The sequence below is a fragment of the Oncorhynchus masou genome, chromosome 11, assembly GCF_036934945.1.
Source record: "Oncorhynchus masou masou isolate Uvic2021 chromosome 11, UVic_Omas_1.1, whole genome shotgun sequence".
NCBI lineage: Eukaryota > Metazoa > Chordata > Actinopteri > Salmoniformes > Salmonidae > Oncorhynchus > Oncorhynchus masou.
Genome location: NC_088222.1, coordinates 52,396,449 through 52,417,899, shown reverse-complemented (window position 1 = coordinate 52,417,899; position 21,451 = coordinate 52,396,449). Strand labels below are relative to the sequence as shown.

The following is a 21,451-nucleotide window of genomic DNA, read 5'->3' as shown; positions in this document are numbered from 1 at the left end:
AAGGAGAAGATCAGCTCCCACCCACCACTGAAGAAATCCAACTGTAAGTCTCTGAATGACCTGGACCAGGCACACGACGACCAGGAGATTGAGTTCCTTAAGCTGCAGGTACTGGAGCAGCAGAGCATCATCGACGAGCTGACAAGAGTGAGTTGTCTTTTTAGAAATATGACTTGACCACCAACAATAGGTTTATTTTGGGGACGTTCACTTTTTGTTTTCAATGGAAAAATCGTGCAAATACATTTAGTCAAATAGGCTTGCACTTCTAAAACGATCAAAGGTGTTAATTTACTAATCTCGGTGGTACCCAGAACCAAATGTTGTGTGTACTGGCCAGATAACATTTGCTGTATATTAGCAGTCTGTCACAAGAGATAATTGCTGTACGATCTAAATGAAGCATTAAGAGAACTGGGGCACACGCAGTATTCGTTCTTTGCCAGATACGAATGGTCAAATGAAACACATCCATGGTTGCTAATGTTGTATGTTTGTTTGTTGGTCGTTCTGATATACTCTGTGTCTTTCAGGACAGGGAAAAGCTCCTGCGGAAGAAGAGGCATAAACGAAGCAACAGGCAAATAAAGGTAGAGGAAGCCACGTTTGCACGCTAATGTGTTTCTTTTTTTATTTATTTTACTAGGCAAATCAGTTAAGAACAAATTCTTATTTTCAATGACGGCCTAGGCACAGTGGGTTAACTGCCTGTTCAGGGGCAGAACGACAGATTTTTACCTTGTGCAGTTTGGGGATTTGAACCAGCAACCTTCTGGTGACTAGTCCAACGCTCTAACCACTAGGCTACCCTGCCGCCCCTCTTCATAGGAGAGACCAAATAAATGAGATCGATACCATAATACAGTCATCTGCCTTGGGAAATCTCAGATTTCCAAACAATCCTATGATCTCTCCCTACACAGAGGCACATTGTAGTGGACACCTTCTTCGGATACGATGAGGAATCCATGGACTCGGAGACGTCCTCCGTGGCTTCATTTCGCATGGACCGCACCCCAGCCACTCCCGATGAAGACCTGGATGAGGTGAGACCTGTTCACGTCACAGGAAATAGACACAGACGATGGGGAGGGAACTTTATTTACAATAAGTCATCAATAACCTTTGCATCAGCACCAATGCAATATTTAGTAGTTTAGCAGACGCTCTTATCCAGCACAACCTACAGGAGCAATTAGGTTTAAGTGCCTTGCTCAAAGGCACGTTGACAGATTTTTCACCTAGTCGGCTCGGGGATTCGAAACAGCGACCTTTCGGTTAGCGGCCCAATGTTCTTAACCACTAGGCTACCTGCCACGTCATGTACTTTAACTTCTGTCTTTCTGAACCAATGTGTTTCTAATATCTCGTATCTATCATTTCTCATCCTGGCATTCCTGTTCCCAATGCCTTCTCTCTAACCCTGGCGTCCGTCCATCAACTCAGGGACTGGCTAACGAGGAGTCGGAGCTGCGCTTCAGGCAGCTGACCAGAGAATACCAGGCCTTACAGAGGGCATACGCCCTGCTACAGGAACATCAAGGGGGCCTTCTAGACGCTGAGATGGAAGCTAAGGTACAGTAGACCTGCCATTCATTTTCAGTTAAATGTCACCCGCATAAGGTTGTATTTTTGCATTATCTGGGGCAATAGGGATGCAGTCATGCCAGATTTGTTTCTGTATTCAGTACAATTGTGTATGAGACTGCATACAGACTATACACTCCACGACAACTATCACTTCCCATGTTTTCTATAACAACAGCATCCGTAACATACGGCTGTATCAAACGGTTGATGTTAATGTGGATATGTTGTGGGTCACAGGCTCAGGAGCAGCTCCATGCAGACGTTCTCAGGTACAAGGCCAAGATAGAAGACCTGGAGAAGGAGCTTGCCCACAAAGGACAGGTAAATGACAATATCCCACAGACCAACACTAAGACACGGGCTGCATTCCAAAGGGCACCCTTATTTCATATTATATACTATACAATCAATCAGTCAAATGTATTTATATAGCCCTTCGTACATCAGCTGATATCTCAAAGTGCTGTACAGAAACCCAGCCTAAAACCTCAAACAGCAAGCAATGCAGATGTAGAAGCACGGTGGCTAGGAAAAACTCCCTAGAAAGGCAGGAACCGAGGAATAAACCTAGAGAGGGACCAGGCTCTGAGTGGTGCCAGTCCTCTTCTGGCTGTGCAGGGTGGAGATTATAAGAATACATGGCCATTTATGGCCAGATTGTTCTTCAAGATGTTCAAACGCTCATAGATGACCAGCAGGGTCAAATAATAATCAGTGGTTGTAGAGGGTGCAATAGGTCAGTACCTCAGGAGTAAATGTCAGTTGGCTTTTCATAGCCAAGCATTCAGAGGTCGAGACAGCAGGTGCAGTAGAGAGAGAGAGTCGAAAACAGCAGGTCCAGGACAAGGTAGCACGTCCGGTGAACAGGTCAGGGTTCCCTAGCCGCAGGCAGAACAGTTGAAACTGGAGCGGTAGCACGGCCAGGTGGACTGTGGACAGCCAGGAGTTATCAGGCCAGGTAGTCCTGAGGCATGATCCTAGGGCTTAGGTCCTCTGGGAGGGGAGGGAGAGAAAGAATTCGAGGGAGCATACTTCAACTCACACAGGACACCAGATAAGACAAGAGAATTACAACAAATATAACAGACTGACCCTAACCCCACAGCACATAGACTATTTCAGCATAGATACTGGAGACTGAGACATGGGTGGGTCGGTGGACACTGTGGCCCCGTCCAACGATACCCCCGGACAGGGCCAACCAAGCAGGATATTACACCACCCACTTTGCCAAAGCACAGCCTCCACACCACTAGAGGGATATCAACATACCACCAACTTACCACCCCGAGACAAAGTCGAGTATATCCCACAAAGTTCTCCTCCACTGCATTGAAGACAGGAAGTTCAGGTCTGTGACTCAACCCACTCAAGTGACGCATCCCTCCTGTACTTCTTTTGACCCGGGTCCATAGGGCTATGTCTGGTCAAAAGAAGTACACTATGGGGTGCCATTTGGGACACATCCTACGACATAGAGGAAGGCTATACACAATGTCCCAGTCTCTAACTGCACATGGATGGCTTGCACTGTATGTGACCATAGTTATTATGCAATTATTTACATACTAGGAGTACCAAATGTAACGAGGCTGTGAAAATGTAATTACAACTCCAGAGTTGGACTGTCAATAGTGATTAGTCTTGGGGACAGAGGAAAAGTCAATGAATTGTTTTGATTCTGTTGCCGCACAACAGTGAAGAACAATTTTGAGTTTGGGTTGTGATTGACGCTAGTATTTAATACAGTATGGGTCAGTTAAGTTAACAAACTTAAATGCTATCCATGATGGGATAGCTGTGATATCTATCTGCGGGATATGTTAGATTTTGTATAGCATTTTAGTATATTGTAACCATAGAAATATAATGAGTAGAATTGGCATAGAACCTCTGACCATGGCAATTTGACTGGGAAACTCATTGGTATACACTCATTCTAATTATATGGCTGCAAGTATAGATGTACTATCTTAATTTGACCAGTTTCTCACAGGACATTTGAATTATTCTGTGTGTTATAATTATATGGGCAAATCAAGTCTGAAATGTTAAAGTGGGAATTACAAGACTTTTTAAAACTCGAAAACACTACAGGTTTACATTTCCTGCGGCGCAGAAAAAAATGATCTTTTCGACAACAGAGTGATCAAGTTAAGTACATCTGCAAGAGAAGAACATTTTTCCCTCATTGAAACCTGGTTCTCCTCTCGCAGGACTCCAAGTGGGTAGAGGAGAAACAGTTGTTCTTCAGGAGGAATCAGGAGCTGCTGGATAAGGTCTGTCCTGCTATGATATCATTGATATGATAGTAATATTGCATTACACTATGCATCATTATTTACTTTTGTATTTTAAAGTCAACTCACTTTGTCCTCCACCAATGTCTGCTAGCAGGAAGGGTGATACACGGTAGTCATTTTGGATCTGAACATTCACCATGCACCACTTGATATTGTATTGGGTATGGAAGTCCATGCTACTGGCAGGCTTTGACCTTCATGCTATCCCTCTGGTCTTCTGCAGGTGGAGAAGTTGGATGGAAAATGTAGTCGACAGCAACAGGAGCTGCAAGATTCCAAGGACCAGAATGAGCTCCTGGAATTCAGAATACTGGAACTAGAGGTGAGGACGTCGAACGTTCAGGCTGCTGCACAGACACTATGGAAGCTCTAGTCTAGAATGCCCGGGGAAATTGTGTTTCAATGCATTTTTTTACTCTAAATGGTTAAATGAGTGAGAAATAGATGCCATTGTTGGAATGGTTTGTGAGTGGGCAACATATACAGTCATCTTAAATTGAATTGTTATATTTGTCCATATATATATATTTTTAAATTGCTTATTTACCTAACGTGGACAATTTGTGTTACTACCTTACTTACACGCGCTTGCATTTTCAAAACATAACATTTAGTGGAATTGCACATCCTTTTTTACCTCAGATTAGTGATTTTAATATAAGTTTAGTCATCGAGATGATGCTACATTGATGCTACGATATTAGAACATTTGACTTATTTGACTTAGAAAACTCAAATAAATAAATAATATCGGAGCAATAAATAATTCGGAGCAATCTCTTTATAAATGTCACTGACCACAAACAAATACATGGATGTGAGGTGACAATACGTTGAAATGATCCAGTCAAAAAAGTGTTGCATTTCCTTTTCGTATTGGCCATCTACCGTAAACAGATTAGTTGATACATGGCTACTATAGGTTCTCATCTATCATCAGGTATATGTCATTTACACAAGTTTGTTGTGGTTTGTCTTTTAGAAGAGCACAAATGGTACATGTCACTGTGGTTATTGTCCCAGTTCCATTGATTTGTGTGACACGTATGTGTACAGGGTAATTTTGATGTTTCATGACCTATCTCAGACTATTATGAATTTGGACATTTAAAACCAGTATTTTGACACTGGACTGTAAATGAAAAATCCATGACAACAGGAAGTAGCAACAGTATCATTTTCAATTTATGTTTTAGGAATATACATTATATTTATAACAATCATTTTTTTATGTAACTGTCCAGTGTTTCCAGATCTCTCTGAAATATGACCTATATATAATTACTTACATCATGAGTGAAACAGTCTTCCTTCCAAAAAAGTTGTAATTAAGTATGTTACATAGCAGCCTTTTTGTGTTGGAAGGATGTGGGCGTACCCCAACAACAGAATGGGCGAATACCGGTTATTAAAACTATTCACGAGAGTAGACCACTGATTGGCCACCTCATCCTCCTCAGGAGTATGACATCATGCTCTATGAGGATTTTTTAAACAGTCTGTTTGAGATACAAGTTTGAGGTGGGGTTTTCAGATAGGTTTTTCCTCCAATTTAATTACATTGACCATAATCAATTGCGCGACTCCTTGTCCTGTCTGAGACTGTGAGAACAGACAGAAGAATGTTCGATTAAGAGGGATGGAGAGCAGTTGCTTTGTGAGGTATCTTTATCTGAAAATACATGATCTACGATTCATAGTTGGTATTCAGCAGTCAATCAAGTATGCCTTATTTAATTTGAAGAACTACTAAATAGTGATTTTGTCAGACAGCATAAGGCAGCATCTCTTTGGAGATGAGATGATGGAATTAAATGTTAGTCGTCAAATAAGCCTAAAACAAATGTAAGAAACACAATGTGAATAAATGGTAAATAAGTGATAAGCAGTAATGGGCAGTCACTACCATCATGGGACTTTTAGTAATTATTTCATTCTATGTTGTTACAACATTCAACCCAAATAATGCATAGTGCATTTAATGTCCCCCCTCCAAAATAAAAAAAATAAAAGTTGAAAGCCGTGATAGTTTTTAAAATAATCGAACTGAAACCGAACCGACCTCAAAAAGTACTAATCGATCAGCACTAATATCAGTCTTGTCTCTGGGATCTCTGTATTCCTCCCCTTCCCCCCATGGCCAGGCTCAGACAGGCTCAGAACACAGGGCTTTGTGCATTCTGTGCTGCAGTGCAGATACTGCAATAAGCCCCCAAAAGAACAGTGCTGCCATCTACTGGACAGAGAATAAAACAGCAGGAAATGTCCCTTCTTTGTCCAACCATTCAATCAATTTAACCAATGCTGTTAACGGATTAAGTAAATGGCATGTTCCTCTTGTAGGAGCGTGAGCGGAAATCCCCTCCGTTTAATCATCTCCGCATGCATCCGTTCTCCGAGGGTGTCAGCGCCCTGCAGATCTACTGCATGAAGGAAGGAGTGAAGGTATAACCCATCTCAATAGTATCTCATTAGTGTTACAATCATATTTTGTCTTTCTGCGAAGGAATTTTTCGGTGAAATACGATGCTGATTGTTCATTTTGATCCTTCCCCAGGATGTCTGTATACCTGACCTGATCAAGCTGCTAGACATTCTGGGTGATAACGGGGTAAGCCTGCTTGGAAGGGATATTATTACTGATGTTTTGGCAAGTAAAAATTCACTCCTCCTTTTTAACCTTTTTATTTTTATTTTTTTAGAACTTGCGAAATGAGGAGCAAGTGGCCATTATTCAAGCTAGCACTGTCCTCTCTCTTGCTGAAAAGGTATGCAAATACAGTACAAATATTGACGCTTCGTTCAGAGTAACTTGTAAGCAATAGAATAGCCATTTTGTATGGCATTGTTTCTTATCTGCGTTTTGTTGTCTTTGTCTCCCCCTAGTGGATACAACAGATCGAGGGCACAGAGGCAGCGCTGCACCAGAAGATGATGGATCTGGAGCTAGAGATGGTGAGTCCCTTCTCCGTTCACATCCCTCACTCACAGTCACTTCACACGGACTGGGCTTGACTTGAGAAGTGTTTACTCGGTTCCATGAGTTTACTCGGTCGTACATAAGTACAAAAAAAGACTTCCGAATTCGAAGGCGTATAGATTACCTATCACTAACTGTTGCGTGATGCTATTGACCGGTGAGGTTGGCAGCGGAGTTCTTCAGCCACAGTATTGAGATCAGACCACTGACCGGAGAGAACTGTCCTCCGCAGGAGATGTTCTGCAAGCAGAAAGGCTATTTGGAGGAGGAGCTGGATTACAGGAAGTCAGCCCTGGATCAGGCCTACGTGGTAAGTGCCCCCCAGATGCATTCCTACTCATTCAGCCACCTACCTTTAAATACAGGCTTACTTTTTTATTGGCCTCAAAGGTATTACATTTAATGTGCGGTTTCAACATACTGTGAGGGTAACATAAACGTGTGTGTGCGTGTGTGTGTGTGTGTGCGTGCGTGCGTTTGTGCATTCGTGCATGCAATCCCATACACATCTCCCCTAGCCAGTACAACTTACTATAAATGATGAATATCTACACGTATCATTATCGTCACTGTAGCTAACTACCGCCCTTGACCCCCCCCCCACAGCAAATCCAGGAGCTGGAGGCTACTCTGTACAACGCACTGCAGCAGGATAAGGTGATCGGATACGGTGAGCCTCTCAGTGACATGCAGAAGGATGAGCTTCGTACGTCCGTGGAGAAGTTACGCAGGCAGATGCTGAGGAAGAGCCGAGAGTTCGACTGTCAGGTCTTGGCTGAGAGGATGGAGCTGCTCCACCAGGCCCATCAGGTACAATATACAATCATATATGAGCCACCACCTGGGTCCGTTCCTATGTAGCAACGTTTGAAATGCTGTGTTCCTACGTTGGATAAAACTAGTGACTCCGAGCTAGAAACATTTAATGTAACATACACTGCAGTTGAGGAGCAATGAGAAAGTCATTCTGCTTTGAAAGTTGATAAACTTGTAACCCCACTTTTGAGAGAATGGCCCGTGAATGTTTTGTTGCACCTACTGGAGAGCTACACTACCGTTCAAAGGTTTGGGGTCGCTTAGAAATGTCCTTCTTTTTGAAAGAAAAGCACATTTTTTTGTCCACTAAAATAACATCAAATTGATCAGAAATACAGTGTAGACATTGTTAATGTTGTAAATGACTATTGTAGCTGGAAAATTATGATTTTTAATGGAATATCTACATAGGCGAACAGAGGCCCATTATCAGCAACCATCACTCCTGTGTTCCAATGGCACGTTGTACTTATCCAAGTATATCATTTTAAAGGCTAATTGATCATTAGAAAACCCCTTTGTAATTATGTTAGCACAGCTGAAAACTGTTGTTCTGATTAAAGAAGCAATACAACTGGCCTTCTTTAGACTAGTTGAGTATTTGGAGCATCAGCATTTGTGGGTTCGATTACAGGCTCAAAATGGCCAGAAACAAAGAACTTTCTTCTGAAACTCGTCAGTCTATTCTTGTTCTGAGAAATGAAGGCTACTCCATGTGAGAAATTGCCAAGAAACTGAATGTCTCGTACAACGCTGTGTACTACTCCCTTCACAAAACAGCGCAAACTGGCCCTAACCAGAATAGAAAGAGGAGTGGGAGGCCCCAGTGCACAACTGAACAAGAGGACAAGTATATTAGAGTGTCTAGTTTGAGAAACAGACGTCTCACAAGTACTCAACTGGCAGCTTCATTAAATAGTACCCGCAAAACACCAGTCTCAACGTCAGCAGTGAAGAGGCGACCCTTCTACGCAGATTTCCTCTGTCCAGTGTCTGTGATCTTTTGCTCATCTTAATCTTTTATTTTTATTGGCCAGTCTGAGATATGGCTTTTTCTTTGCAACTCTGAATACTGTGTCTCAGAAGTTTCTGTCCATGAGTGATGCAACCCTAAAAAAAAAAGCATTTAAAGACAGAGTTAATGAGTCCACACATGATGGGCTATTAGAAGGATAATAGACGTTTGCCAAGTTGATTTCTATTTTTAGGGACTTGAAATGTATTAATGGATGTTTGCCTACTAATGACAACGACATGGCGAAGGAGATCAAGAAGGAGGGTAGGAGGAGCAAGCTCTGCGTGCTTATTACAGTACGTGTGATTAATCGGTTTTCTGACCATTTCGTAACAGCGTGAACACAACAAATACAATAATAATTTAAAAAACAAATTATAATCAATCCTATACAGCCTATTCTAACGAAAAAGGTTTTAAAGTCTTTAGTACAGCCAAGATTAAAAACAGCCAAATTTATTCCTGAATTCAATTTCTTTAGCTGACATGTTGTTGTTGATTTATTGTTTAATTACTCAAGGCTCTCTTCTCTGTGCTGGAGTGCTTTTAAGAATTTGGTGGTATAGCAATAGCCTATTAAACGTCACATTAACTTGACTCTTCTCTCTTCATTTTATCCACAAACAAAATCACTAGTAGTCTACCATAGTCCCATGTAGCTTGGTAGAGTGAGGTGTTGCAACTCCCACAGGGCAAAAATATGGAAAAGTACAGAAAAGTATGCGCTCGCAAGTTGCTAAATGACAAAAAAATGTCAATCATATTGTGTTTTATTATTGGCAGTGTAATTTAGCAGCTTTGACATGCATCGTCCAAATTACGGCTGAAGGACGATCTAATGCCGACGTCTCGGCAACGTCTTGCCAACGTGCAAACGCTCTCCATACGACATCGGCCCAATGTAGTTTGTGTACATCGGGCAGAAGTCGGCGAGATGCACGTGTGCTGCCTGGGGTGATGACATGCACAAATGAACGAATGATCGGATTGATATATTGAAGTAGGCCTTCAGTGGGCCAATATACAGTATATGTAAGTTATGTAAGTTGACAGCTACGGTAAACAGGTCCCTTAGTCCTACCGCTCCAAGTCATTTCAAGAAAAACGTTTCACCCACATGTCCCTGAATTTACCGGAATATGTGTGTTTTACACTCCAGCAGTAGGCCTACATTATGATGCATATCATAAAAGACAAAGACTTACTGAGCATTTCATCCTCAAAGCGCTATGAAGGTCTGCTGTGCGGTATACATAGCCCCCAGTCTAATTAAATCAATTTAACATACACAATCACAAAGAAATCCATTTATATTTTGTTTAGGAAGGTCCTAAATGGACCTCCGCATGGACCTCTGTAGGATTATTTGGGAGTAAGTAAGCGAGCGCCAACAAGCTTGATAAAGACGCCCTCAAAGATGTCCTTTGGTGGTTTCAACGAGCATTAACGGCAACGATGGCTGACAGTAAAATAATATGACGTCATGCACTGTAACATGCCGTACCAGAGCGCGGCATCCAGCAAGCTGTGCTGCGGTATGCAAGAGGAACCACTGCACACGCCATTCGATGACTTAACATGAGGGATGACTCAACAGGTGCTTCCAGTCAATTGGACTTGTAGCTAAAGTGGTTCAGTGAACTTGGTCATTCCAACAATTCAGTGCCTTTTGAGATGTGTAACTTGGTAAAAAAAAAAAATGTGTTAATTTCACCTAATTTTAACATTCTGTCATAAAGTGCACATGGGGAGCTCAATAAAAAACACGTTTTTCCATCTCAAGAGGTTAAATTGAAAAAAAAATGAATATAGTAAGGGCCTTTTAAGTGCCAAATAAAGTAACAGGGTTGACCGTAACAGGGTTTTAAGATTTCTTCTTAAATCAGCCATTACATCCCCTTGTGACGGGGGAAATTGAAGCTTGTTGTGTGCAACAAGGAGTTGGGAATTGAATGCAAGCTTCGCAAAAAAATGAAATTGTTACAACATTTCTAGCCTGTTTATCTATGGGTAACAGGGTTGACGTTTTGTTCTTGACCCACTCCGTTTTCCACCACAAAACACCAGAAAATGCCCATACGCTATGATTTGACTACTAGATGTTCAATGTTTTTATATGTATTTTTTAATATGTAAAAAAGAAAAGTTTCACCATATTAAAACGAGAGTTCAGTTCACATAACAGGGTTGACCTTAAAAGGAGGGATAGGGTTTTCTTTTTCTTAAAATGAATCAGTAATCACATTAAATTAATAATAATCTTCAGAAATTACTTGGAGAAACTTGGAGAAATGTTGGGTTTAAGTTGGTTTGAATCTTCCAAAAAGTCACAGAGGCTGCATGGAGGGACATGTCAAAATGCAGAATTTTGGCACTTCAGGAATCATTATTCTTATAGAAAATCGGATTTCTTGAGTTCTCCCTGTGGTCTATATTAAAGGGCACTTCATTGAATATAACTGGCTTTTACAATTCAATATTGGTGCACAATTTCTACTTAAAATATCAGAGGGATGCAAAAGGCACTTATTTCGTGGAACGACCCAAATATATGTTTGCTCGATGAGTAGCCTTGTCTGACACTTTAGACCTGAAAGTTTGTGTTAGTCCCCAGAGCTAATGTCCAGCTCAGTGGACATTTCTGAGTCAAACAGACATCCCAGGATCGATACCTGTTGGTTACGCCAAGGTAGTGGTTACACCAGGAGAACCCTGGCCTGTTGCACCTTCATTACAGTGACTTGCAAAAGTATTCACCCCCCCCCCCGTTGGCATTTTTCTATTTTGTTGCCTAACAACCTGTAATTAAAATAGATTTTGGGGGGAGTTTGTATCATTTGATTTACACAACATGCCTACCTGAAGATGCAAAATATGTTTTATTGTGAAATGAACAAGAAATAAGACAAAAAACTGAACTTGTGTGTGCATAACTATTCACCCCCCAAAGACAATACTTTGTAGAGACACCTTTTGCAGCAATTACAGCTGCAAGTCTCTTGGCGTATCTCTCTATAAGCTTGGCACATATAGCCACTGGGATTTTTGCCCATTCTTCAAGGCAAAACTGCTCCAGCTCCTTCAATTTGGATGGGTTCCGCTGGTGTACAGCATTCTTTAAGTCATACCACAGACTCTCAATTGGATTGAGGTCTAGGCTTTGACTAGGCCATTCCAAGACATTTAAATGTTTCCCCTAAACCACTCAAGTGTTGCTTTAGCAGTAAGCTTATGGTCATTGTCCTGCTGGAAGGTGAACCTCCGTCCCAGTCTCAAATCTCTGAAAGACTGAAACAGGTTTCCCTCAAGAATTTCCCTGTATTTTGCACCAGGCATCATTCCTTAAATTTTTACCAGTTTCCCAGTCCCTGCCGATGAAAAACATCCCCACGGCATGATGCCTCTCATCTCGGGTTGATGAGAGGTGTTGGGTTTGGGCCAGACAGAGCGTTTTCCTTTATGGCCAAAACGCTCAATTTTTGTCTCACCTGACCAGAGTACCTTCTTCCATATGCCACTCCATAAGCCTCCTTCCATAAGCCACTCCTCCATAAAGCCCAGCGCTGTGGAGTATATGGCTTAAAGTGGTCCTATGGACAGATACTCCAATCTCCGCTGTGGAGCTTTGCAGCTCCTTCAGGGTTATCTTTAGTCTCTTTGTTGCCACTCGGCTGAATGCCCTCCTTGCCTGGTCCGTGAGTTTTGGTGGGCGGCCCTCTCTTGGCAGATTTGTGGTGGTGCCATATTCCAAAACTCCAAGGGCAATGAATACTTTTGCAAGGCACTGTACCTGTATAAGTCAACATATGACATAAACTCCCTTTGATAATTTAACTTGAGGCATTCACACCTGCACCTGCCTAAAATATGTCCATAAAGAACAGCTGGATGACAGGACTTTCACAGATCCCGACCGTCTGTTCAAAACAGAGTGCCACTCTCACACCTGACATTGACTTGATATTGATACTTTAAGCAGTTGAAACATTTAATAGAACACATCATATGTTTACTTGAATGAACACAAGGTTGTTCAATTCTAAATTGTAGTTTTTAACATGGAACAAAGCAGGCTGGGAGATGATGCTGCTGTTGCAGTTCCTCAATGCTACAGAAGAGGGCGATGTTCCATTTATTTACAGTTTACACTGACTGAGTCACTCCAGGGGTAGCAGCACTGTGCCAGCCTCTCACACGCACCCAGCTGGTGAACCACTTACCAGGCCACTCCAAGGGCAAAGCTGTCAGCATCACCAGTCCCATGGTTCCCCAGAAAACATTTATTGTTTCAATAAACCATGCCACAGTCAGATGCTCCAATGAAATGTACCTCAATAATCTTTACGGATACACCAAAACTGTAATACTGAAAATACAACTGTACATGACTGTTTTCCTAATGTTTTCTCAAACGTTTATTTATATTTCCCAGTGCTGATTCAGAAATCTATGTAAAATATAAATGTATGGAGCATATTTGTGTTGGCTTGGCATACAGTTGAGCTATAGCATGCAATGTTACTGTTGAATAGATGTTGTATATTCGCTAAGGGAACAACAATATTTGCTTTACAATCTTTTCAGAGAATCCGGGACTTGGAGGATAAGACAGACATCCAGAGGAGACAGATTAAGGATCTGGAGGAGAAGGTAAGATGGCCGGCAGAGATATTTACCATCAGACAGATTTTGCTCTCTCCTCTCCCGTCGGCTATAAACTGACTACATCCCAAATGCCATCCAATTTCCTATCTAATGCACTACTTTTGACCAGAGCCCAATGGGCCCTGACCAGATGTCGAGCACTATAAAGAAAATAGAGTACCATTTGGGACTCAGGCCCTGTGATGCTTCTGTGACCTGAAGGGGTCTGTTAAAAGATGTAATATAATGTGTGGTTGTCTCTAAGGTTTTCACCCTGACTGACACTCAGACAACCCTTTCCTTATAGTCACGCATCAGACAGACCTCTCTGAACCCCACATCACTGACTAGTTAATGAGCCAAACGTAATGAGGCGTGGCCTGTAGTTCTCCTTCCCTTGATGCACAATACTGAGGGAAATGAGGGGTTCAGTTATGCCAGGACTTTTAAAGTTTTAATCAAATCAAAGTTTATTTGTCACGTGCGCCTAATACAACAGGTGAAATGATTACTTACAGGCTCTAACCAATAGTGCCAAAAAGGTATTAGGTGAACAATAGGTAGGTAAAGAAATAAAACAACAGTAAAAAGACAGAAACAGAAAAACAGTAGAGAGGCTATATACAGTAGTGAGGCTATATACAGTAGTGAGGCTATAGAAATAGCGAGGCTACATACAGACACCGGTTAGTCAGGCTGATTGAGGTAGTATGTACATGAATGTATAGTTAAAGTGACTATGCATAGATGATAAACAGAGAGTAGCAGCAGTGTAAAAAGAGGGGGAGGGCACCCAATGCAAATAGTCCTAGTAGCCATTGGATTACCTGTTCAGGAGTCTTAGGGCATGGGGGGTAAAAACGGTTGAGGATGTACACGACTCAGAGACGCAGATTGTGTTTTATGCTCTAGTCCACAGACATTCCCAGGTAACCCAAGCTCTACTATAGTTCTGCTATAGCTAGGCTCTGTTATTCACCATAGAGGCTAAGGCTAGCCATTATCCGGACTAGTTCCCCCCTACGTAGTAGCACAGTGTCTTTGTAACTTCCTAAAGCTTCCTTTGATCCTGCCTGTGGCTAACACGTCTTCTGTTTTCCCGACTCACTCACTCACTCTCTCTCTCTCTCTCTCTCTCTCTGCAGTTTTTGTTTCTGTTCTTATTCTTTTCTCTTGCCTTTATCATTTGGCCTTGATGTCGTTGACATCTCCTGCAGCAGAGGTAAGTCTGTCCTGGTCGACAAACACAGAGCATCTTCCCTTCTTCCTCTCTGCACTCTTGTCTGTTTCCCCTGTTGTTCTCCATCTCCCTAGCGACCATCAGGACCTGTGATAGTCATAGGAGTGGAATCATCTATGTTGTGTGGCCAACATGTCTTTTCACAGTTGTGATTCATAGAGTTTCGTTGTTTAGGGAATCATGCTATATGTAGCTAATCATTTTCCTAATGACACTGGAAGCCATTATTCCCTGGGAGCCAACCCATTCTTATGAATAACAGCATTCATTTAGTGCTTACCGTTGTCAGACTGTGACTTTGTGTTCTTGGCATGCAAGCTTCGTTTTGGTCTACCAGCTCCATTTCAGCTTCATAGTTCTCCCTATGGATAATGCTACCGCCATTGTTACATTTGATCTCATACGGTCTCTCTATGTCTCTCTCTCTCTTTCTCTCTTTGTCTGCAGCCTGGAGATTGTGTTTGTGACCGCAGTGGTTTTCACTTTTTGGCTCGTGTTGTAATAGTGAGTGGTAATGGACATGGCTGGGAATTCACACCTCTTTGATTTGGGACCTCACTCTGGAGATACACACCATGTATGCTGCACTGTCCTGGTCCTTGGAACATGGAACTTCCCTAAACTCAGTGGGGTAACTGGAACTCATATACTCATATACTCATATACACTGGACACGCTAACACAAACATACTGGAAACACACACACACACACACACACACACACACACACACACAAATATAGCACACATACACAGGCAGACCAGGGGCACACACACATCACATGTGCACTCCCCCCCACACACACACATACATACACACACCAAACTCACTCACAGACATCGTGGAAACCAAATTCCGGGAGATCTTATCTCTGCCATGCAGGGGAACACTATACCACCTACCACCGTCCGACTACACCCAAACTACACCCAGAGGTGTAGAGGAAAGGAAAGGCTGCTGTAGGCTTCATCAATAGGCCTCACCAGGCTACAGAGGCCTTACTCCCTCCCTCCCCTCTCCCTCTTATAAATCCGAACAGACACTCGTATGTGTGAACGCACCCCTTCACAGGAGCGACGAGACCTGACTCAGGGCCTGTGAGCATGGTGACTGACTGAGCTGATGGTGACTGACTGACTGTTCTCTGACCAGGAGACGCGGGACATGGGACACTCAGGACAATGTGTCTCCTCTGGTCGGAAGCAGATCAGGGGACGGCAGAGCGAGAGAGAAGGATGGGAGAGAGAGGATCCACTATGTGCTCACACACTGACCGGGCTTCTGTTTTGAGACCTTCACTTTCTTTGTTTTAAACCAGCGGACAGAGTGGACATCTCTGGTTCTACTTCTTTTCCTTTCGGAACAAACCAACGGTCCCAGTCGATCCCCATGTACCAAGATTTCCACAGAGAAAAAAATACCCTCTCTATATACATGTGTTGATATGTACATTGTGTCTTGATGATTTCCTGTAGTTTCTTTCTTTCCTTCTGTGAATATGAACGCTGTCCCCTCTACAGTAGAGCTGCTCGGCAGTTTCTAAGTACCACAATGTATGAACTGCTCTGTTTATTGTGGCGACAGCTGCAAATGAACTCTATTTCCTCGATTGTACTGAACTTAAAATAATTGGCATAATAATATTTTCCTCCCCCCTTTTCCCTGTCACACTCCCTCTATGTTGTACTCTTTCAAGATAATCAACTGTAGCCCACCAGCAGGAGTTTTGTGGTTTATACTGAATGATGTTTAACACTCCCTTTAAAAGAACAGAACAAGCTGTAAATTCTACATCCTGGTTACCTACCTACATCCTAAACAGCTTTCTGTCTGATTATGGTCATTGTCATCTCAGCAAAGTGACCATGAATACTGCACAGTACCTCTTGCAGCAATGACGTGTCATTTGCTTTGCTCTATTTCACTAACACCTTTTTCAGCACCATGGACACCACAGGGGTTAGTTCTAACCTTCCTACCCCCCCCACCACCCCCTTCTCCAAACTGAAATAGGAGAAAGTTGATGCAATGTATACCTGCCTGCTTCTCTCCTTTCACCCTGACTATGTCCTGGTGCTGCAATATTAACTACCTATCCCGTCCAACCGCCTCACCCACATCCACCCGAGCTAGCTTCCACTCCCGACCCTATTCAGAGGCCTAGGAACCTAAGGCATCCCATTACATACCTGTACATACACGAACGTGGCCCACTTCTGTTACGTTACAATGTAGGGGGAATGATTGACACTATTTTGGAGCAAACTCCGCTAACTAGCAATTGCCTTAAATGCGCTATCCCCATCAATTTGTACTTTCTTTTTAATGATTGTGTTTTTGGTCCGTTAATATGATTATGTAACGTTGTACACTTCTGTTCACCGAGGACATTGTTTTGTAAATCTTTACCCTCCTGTTTTCCAATGAGAATTTAACCCCCTCCTCTTCTTTCAAGTATATAAAAAAAAATATTTAAAAAAGGGATCATGATGAAAATAAAAGTGAATGGAGTTCAGTTTTAAGTGTCTGTGTTTTGGTGACATTTTGTTTCCAAATTTCATTTTTGGTGGCGATTGACTTTTCAGTGACCTGTCTTTACAGTGTGTTTCAGTTATTCCAGCTCAACTAATAGGACTAATGGAATCCTATGGCACTGACTGAGGTGGGGAAGGAAAATAGGGTCTGGTCATTAAGGCGTATTACTGTGTGTGATGTGCTCTGCATATGTTACACTTGGCCATCAATTGGCAAGGGTTTCCAAAACATTTCCCTCATACTGTAGCCATTACCTACCTGTAAGTTAGGGACACAATTGTTTCTTTTTATTTGCTGTACATTATCAACCTCACGTACTGTACATGTGTTGTTTGAATTATGTTCTTTGTGTATTATGACCCTTTTTGAATAGGTAAACAATTGACATCTGTTTGTGTTATGAAACCCAGTTGACTTGGTTACTGAGGACGTAACATAACAAGTGCTTTTTGGCATTTCACCCAAGCAGAGGTAAAGGTCCCTGTTCTCCCACTAATCGAAAAAGGAGATGTTTCAGCTCCTTGGCACTGAGTTTATACCTTGGCCATCTCAACACAGAACAAAGTCAATCCAGTCAGTCGTTTCACTTATCCACTCTGTCCCAAGCTCTGCCAGAATAGAATGGAACCACTGAGAGCTCTGGACTACACCTCTGCCAGAGGCTATCTGCCAATGAGTAAACTTTAATCTCTCTCTCTCTCCATCTACCTTTCAGCATGTACTCTCAATGAAAGAAAGGTCATTCACAGAGACAGAGCTGGTATAGTGAAACACATTTTTTCCAAAACAATATTTCCGTTCCCAAATATACTGTATCTTCCTGGGACAAAATTAGTGACAGAAAACAGCATGTCTTAAATCTGCAGAGCTGTTATCAGCTCGTAACGAAATCCCAGGTAACGTATTGCTGTGTATAAACAGACATATTTGTCAGCTGCAACTCATGCTGGGAATGAACAAGGATGTGCTTTATAGAAAGGTCATCTCCAGACCAAACTGAACTCCCGGTTTGCTGGCCAGAACAGTGTCCTGGAGTCTCTTATGTCATTACCAATATTCTAACTCGATTTCAGTCCCAGCAGCTCTGCAGGCTCTGCCGTTGCAAACGGATGCAGCTGGCCTCATCTCTATGCGGCATCACTATGAATGAATGGCCTCAGTATTTATTGTTCTCCGCCCAGGCTATGATGGTGTGTCAGCACATCCATCAGTCATCCCCACCCCAGCCAGTCCTTCAGGTGAGGGAGGAGCTCAGAGTCAAATAGGACGGGAGAAATGGATGAATATGCACTTTGATGCACTCCTCCTGTAAAGGGTGTGTCCTATTTGAATGATTTCTTGGACAAAAATAATCTTGCAGTGGGTTATTCCATAATTTGGTGACTTTTGAGATGTGCAGTTTGGTTAAAAAACATTCTGTCACGGAGAGCATTATGTTCCACTTCATAAAAATAGAAATAATATCTCAAGAAGTTAAATACAAACATTACTGTGGTAAGAGCATATTAAGATTAAATAATCTAATAGGTTTGACCATAACAGGGTTGCCGATTTCATTTTAAATCCCCTTGTGACAGGAGAAATGGAAAAACATTGGACATGCAGCAGTTTTTTAAAATCTCAATATCAAATCATTTCTGTGTAACAATTAAGTACCTTACTGTGACAAAAATGTGACAAAAATACACTACTTGACCACTACTTGACCAGGAGTATGTGGACACCTGATTGTCGAGCATCTCATTCCAAAATCATGGGCATTAATATGGAGTTGGTCCCCCCCTTTGTTGCTATAACAGCCTCCACTCTTCTGGGAAGGCTTTCCACTAGAAGTTGGAACATTGCTGTGGGGACTTGCTTCCATTCAGTCACAACAGCAGTAGTAAGGTCGGGCACGGATGTTGGGCGATTATGCTTGGCTTGCAGTCAGCGTTCCAATTCATCCCAAAGGTGTTCGATGGGGTTAATGTCAGGGCTCTGCAGGCCATTCTTCCACACCGATCTTGAAAAAACACTTCTGTATGTACCTCACTTTGTGCACTGGGGGCATTGTCATGCTGAAACAAACTGTCGCCACAATGTTGGAAGCACAGAATCGTCTAGAATGTCTTTGTTATTGAACTAATGGGCCTCGTCCAAACCATGAAAAACAGCCCCAGACCATTATTCCTTATCCACCAAACTTTACAGTTGGCACTATGCATTGGGTAGGTAGCGTTCTCCTGGCACCCGCCGAACCCAGATTTGTCCATTAGACTGCCAGTTGGTGAATAGTGATTCATCACTCCATCACACCAGGCAGGTCAAAACTCCACCCCACCAAAATAGGCTGTAATTTTATTTTCAAACAGCTCTTACACTAAAAGTGCATTTTCACAACTTCACAGTATTATTCTCATTAACCTCGTAGTGTGAAAATATACACTGAGTGTACTAAACATTAGGAACACTTTCAGAACAGGCTCAATTCGTTGGGGCATGGACTCTACAAGGTGTCCAAAGCGTTCCACATGGTTGCTGGCCCATGTTGACTCCAATGCTTTCCACAATTGTGTAAAGTCGGCTGGATGTCCTTTGGTTGCTGGATCATTGTTGATACACACGGGAAACTGTTGAACATGAAAAACCCAGCAGCGTTGCAGTTCTTTACTCAGACTGGTGCTCCTGGCAACTACTACCATTCCCCATTGAAAGGCAATTAAATATACATACAGAGCGGCCGTAACTCACTAGGAATACGACTTTCCCGAATTGGATCCTTTGTTCGTACCCCTTAGGGCAATTTGAACTTATCCCAGCTCCAAGAGGTATTTGGAGTGGATTTATAGTCCGACTCAGGTGGCATGCACACCATCCAGTATATTACTCGCTAATGTTCAGTCTCTGGACAATAAAGCAGACGATCTCAGGGCGAGGATCTCCTTCCAGAGAGACATCAGGGACTGTAACATACTCTTTTTTACGGAATCATGTCTCTCTCCGTATATACTGTCCCCGTCCATACAGCAAGCTGGTTTCTCAGTACATTTCGCAGACAGGAATAAAGAACTCTCACAAAAAAAAGGCAGGGATGTATGTTTCATGATTAACTACTCATGGTGTGATTGTGATAAGGTACAGAAACTCAAGTCCTTTTGTTCACCCGACCTAGTATACAATCAAATGCCGATCGTATTACCTCCGCAAGATAATTATCTTCGGTTATAGTCACAGCCGTGAATATTCACCCTCAAGCACATACCACGACAGCCCTACACTGGACTGTGTGCAAACTGGAAACTGTCAGGACCCGGTTACGAACCTGGGTCTCCAGAGTGAGAAACAGTCACTTAACCAACTGAGCCACGAATAGTCAGCAGAACCCAGAAGATGAGGCAGACACAGCAGTACTTAAGACGGTGTATTTAATAAAGTAAAAAAGGAGAAGTCCTTCAATACAAAATGGCAAATCCAAAAGGTGGTAGGTATAGCACAAAAAAGCCTCAAGAGATACTCAAAAACAAAAACAGAATTCCACAAGAGCATCCACCGGAAACGACAAGAATACACAGGACACTAGGGCTGGGTGCTAACATACAAACACAGAGCACAGAACTGAGGGAAACTAAGGGTTTAAATACAATCAGGGTAAACGAGGCACAGGTGCAAATAATAATGGGGAACAAGGGAAAAAACATAAGGTCAAAAAGCACAATGGGGGCATCTAGTGACCAAAACCCAGAACAACCCTGGCCAAATCCTGACAGAAACCACATATCCCGAGGCCTCATTAATTGTAGCTGGGGATTTTAACAAAGCAAATTTGAAGAAAATGCTACCGAAGTTCTATCAACACATTGACTGTACTACTCGCACTTCTAAAATACTCTACAACTGCTACCTCTGCCCTGCTTTTGGCAAATCAGATCATGACGCCATTTTGCTCATCCCTTCCTATAGGCAGAAACTCAAACAGGAAGTACCTGTGCTAAGGTCTATTCAATGCTGGTCTGACCAATTGGAATCCATGCTTCAAGATTGTTTTGATCATGCGGACTGGGACATGTTCTGTGTAGCCTTTGAGAATAACATCAACATATACACTGACACGGTGACTGAGTTCATCAGGAAGTATAGAGCGGATGTTGTTCCCACTGTGTCAATTAAAACCTACCCAAATCAGAAACCGTTGATAGATGGCAGCATTAGCGCCAAACTGAAAGCGCGAACCACCGCATTTAACCATGGCAAGGTGACTGGGAATATAGTCAAAGGCAACGAGTGTAGTTATTCCCTCCATAAGGAAATCAAACAGGCAAAATGTCAGTACAGAGACAATGTGGAGTCGC

The 21,451-nt window shown here is 42.4% G+C and overlaps 1 protein-coding gene across 4 annotated transcripts in view; it reads left to right on the top strand.

The window, feature by feature from the left end:
- LOC135548822 (janus kinase and microtubule-interacting protein 2-like) overlaps window positions 1–17,513 on the top strand; it is a 37,509-nt gene extending 19,996 nt beyond the window's left edge. For 2 of the 4 annotated variants that reach the window (XM_064978779.1, XM_064978778.1), the window contains exons 7-22: window positions 1–147; window positions 534–590; window positions 924–1,046; window positions 1,447–1,575; window positions 1,828–1,911; window positions 3,807–3,869; window positions 4,117–4,215; window positions 6,237–6,338; window positions 6,451–6,504; window positions 6,596–6,661; window positions 6,780–6,848; window positions 7,106–7,183; window positions 7,480–7,683; window positions 13,289–13,354; window positions 14,494–14,570; window positions 15,036–15,123. In XM_064978779.1, coding sequence (XP_064834851.1) covers window positions 1–147; window positions 534–590; window positions 924–1,046; window positions 1,447–1,575; window positions 1,828–1,911; window positions 3,807–3,869; window positions 4,117–4,215; window positions 6,237–6,338; window positions 6,451–6,504; window positions 6,596–6,661; window positions 6,780–6,848; window positions 7,106–7,183; window positions 7,480–7,683; window positions 13,289–13,354; window positions 14,494–14,544 — 1,392 coding nt within the window. In that variant the 3' untranslated portion in view covers window positions 14,545–14,570; window positions 15,036–15,123. Of the gene's footprint in view, window positions 148–533; window positions 591–923; window positions 1,047–1,446; window positions 1,576–1,827; window positions 1,912–3,806; window positions 3,870–4,116; window positions 4,216–6,236; window positions 6,339–6,450; window positions 6,505–6,595; window positions 6,662–6,779; window positions 6,849–7,105; window positions 7,184–7,479; window positions 7,684–13,288; window positions 13,355–14,493; window positions 14,571–15,035 lie in introns of all 4 variants that reach the window. The other 2 variants (XM_064978777.1, XM_064978776.1) reach the window with 1 other exon arrangement.
- Window positions 17,514–21,451: the final 3,938 nt, after the last annotated feature.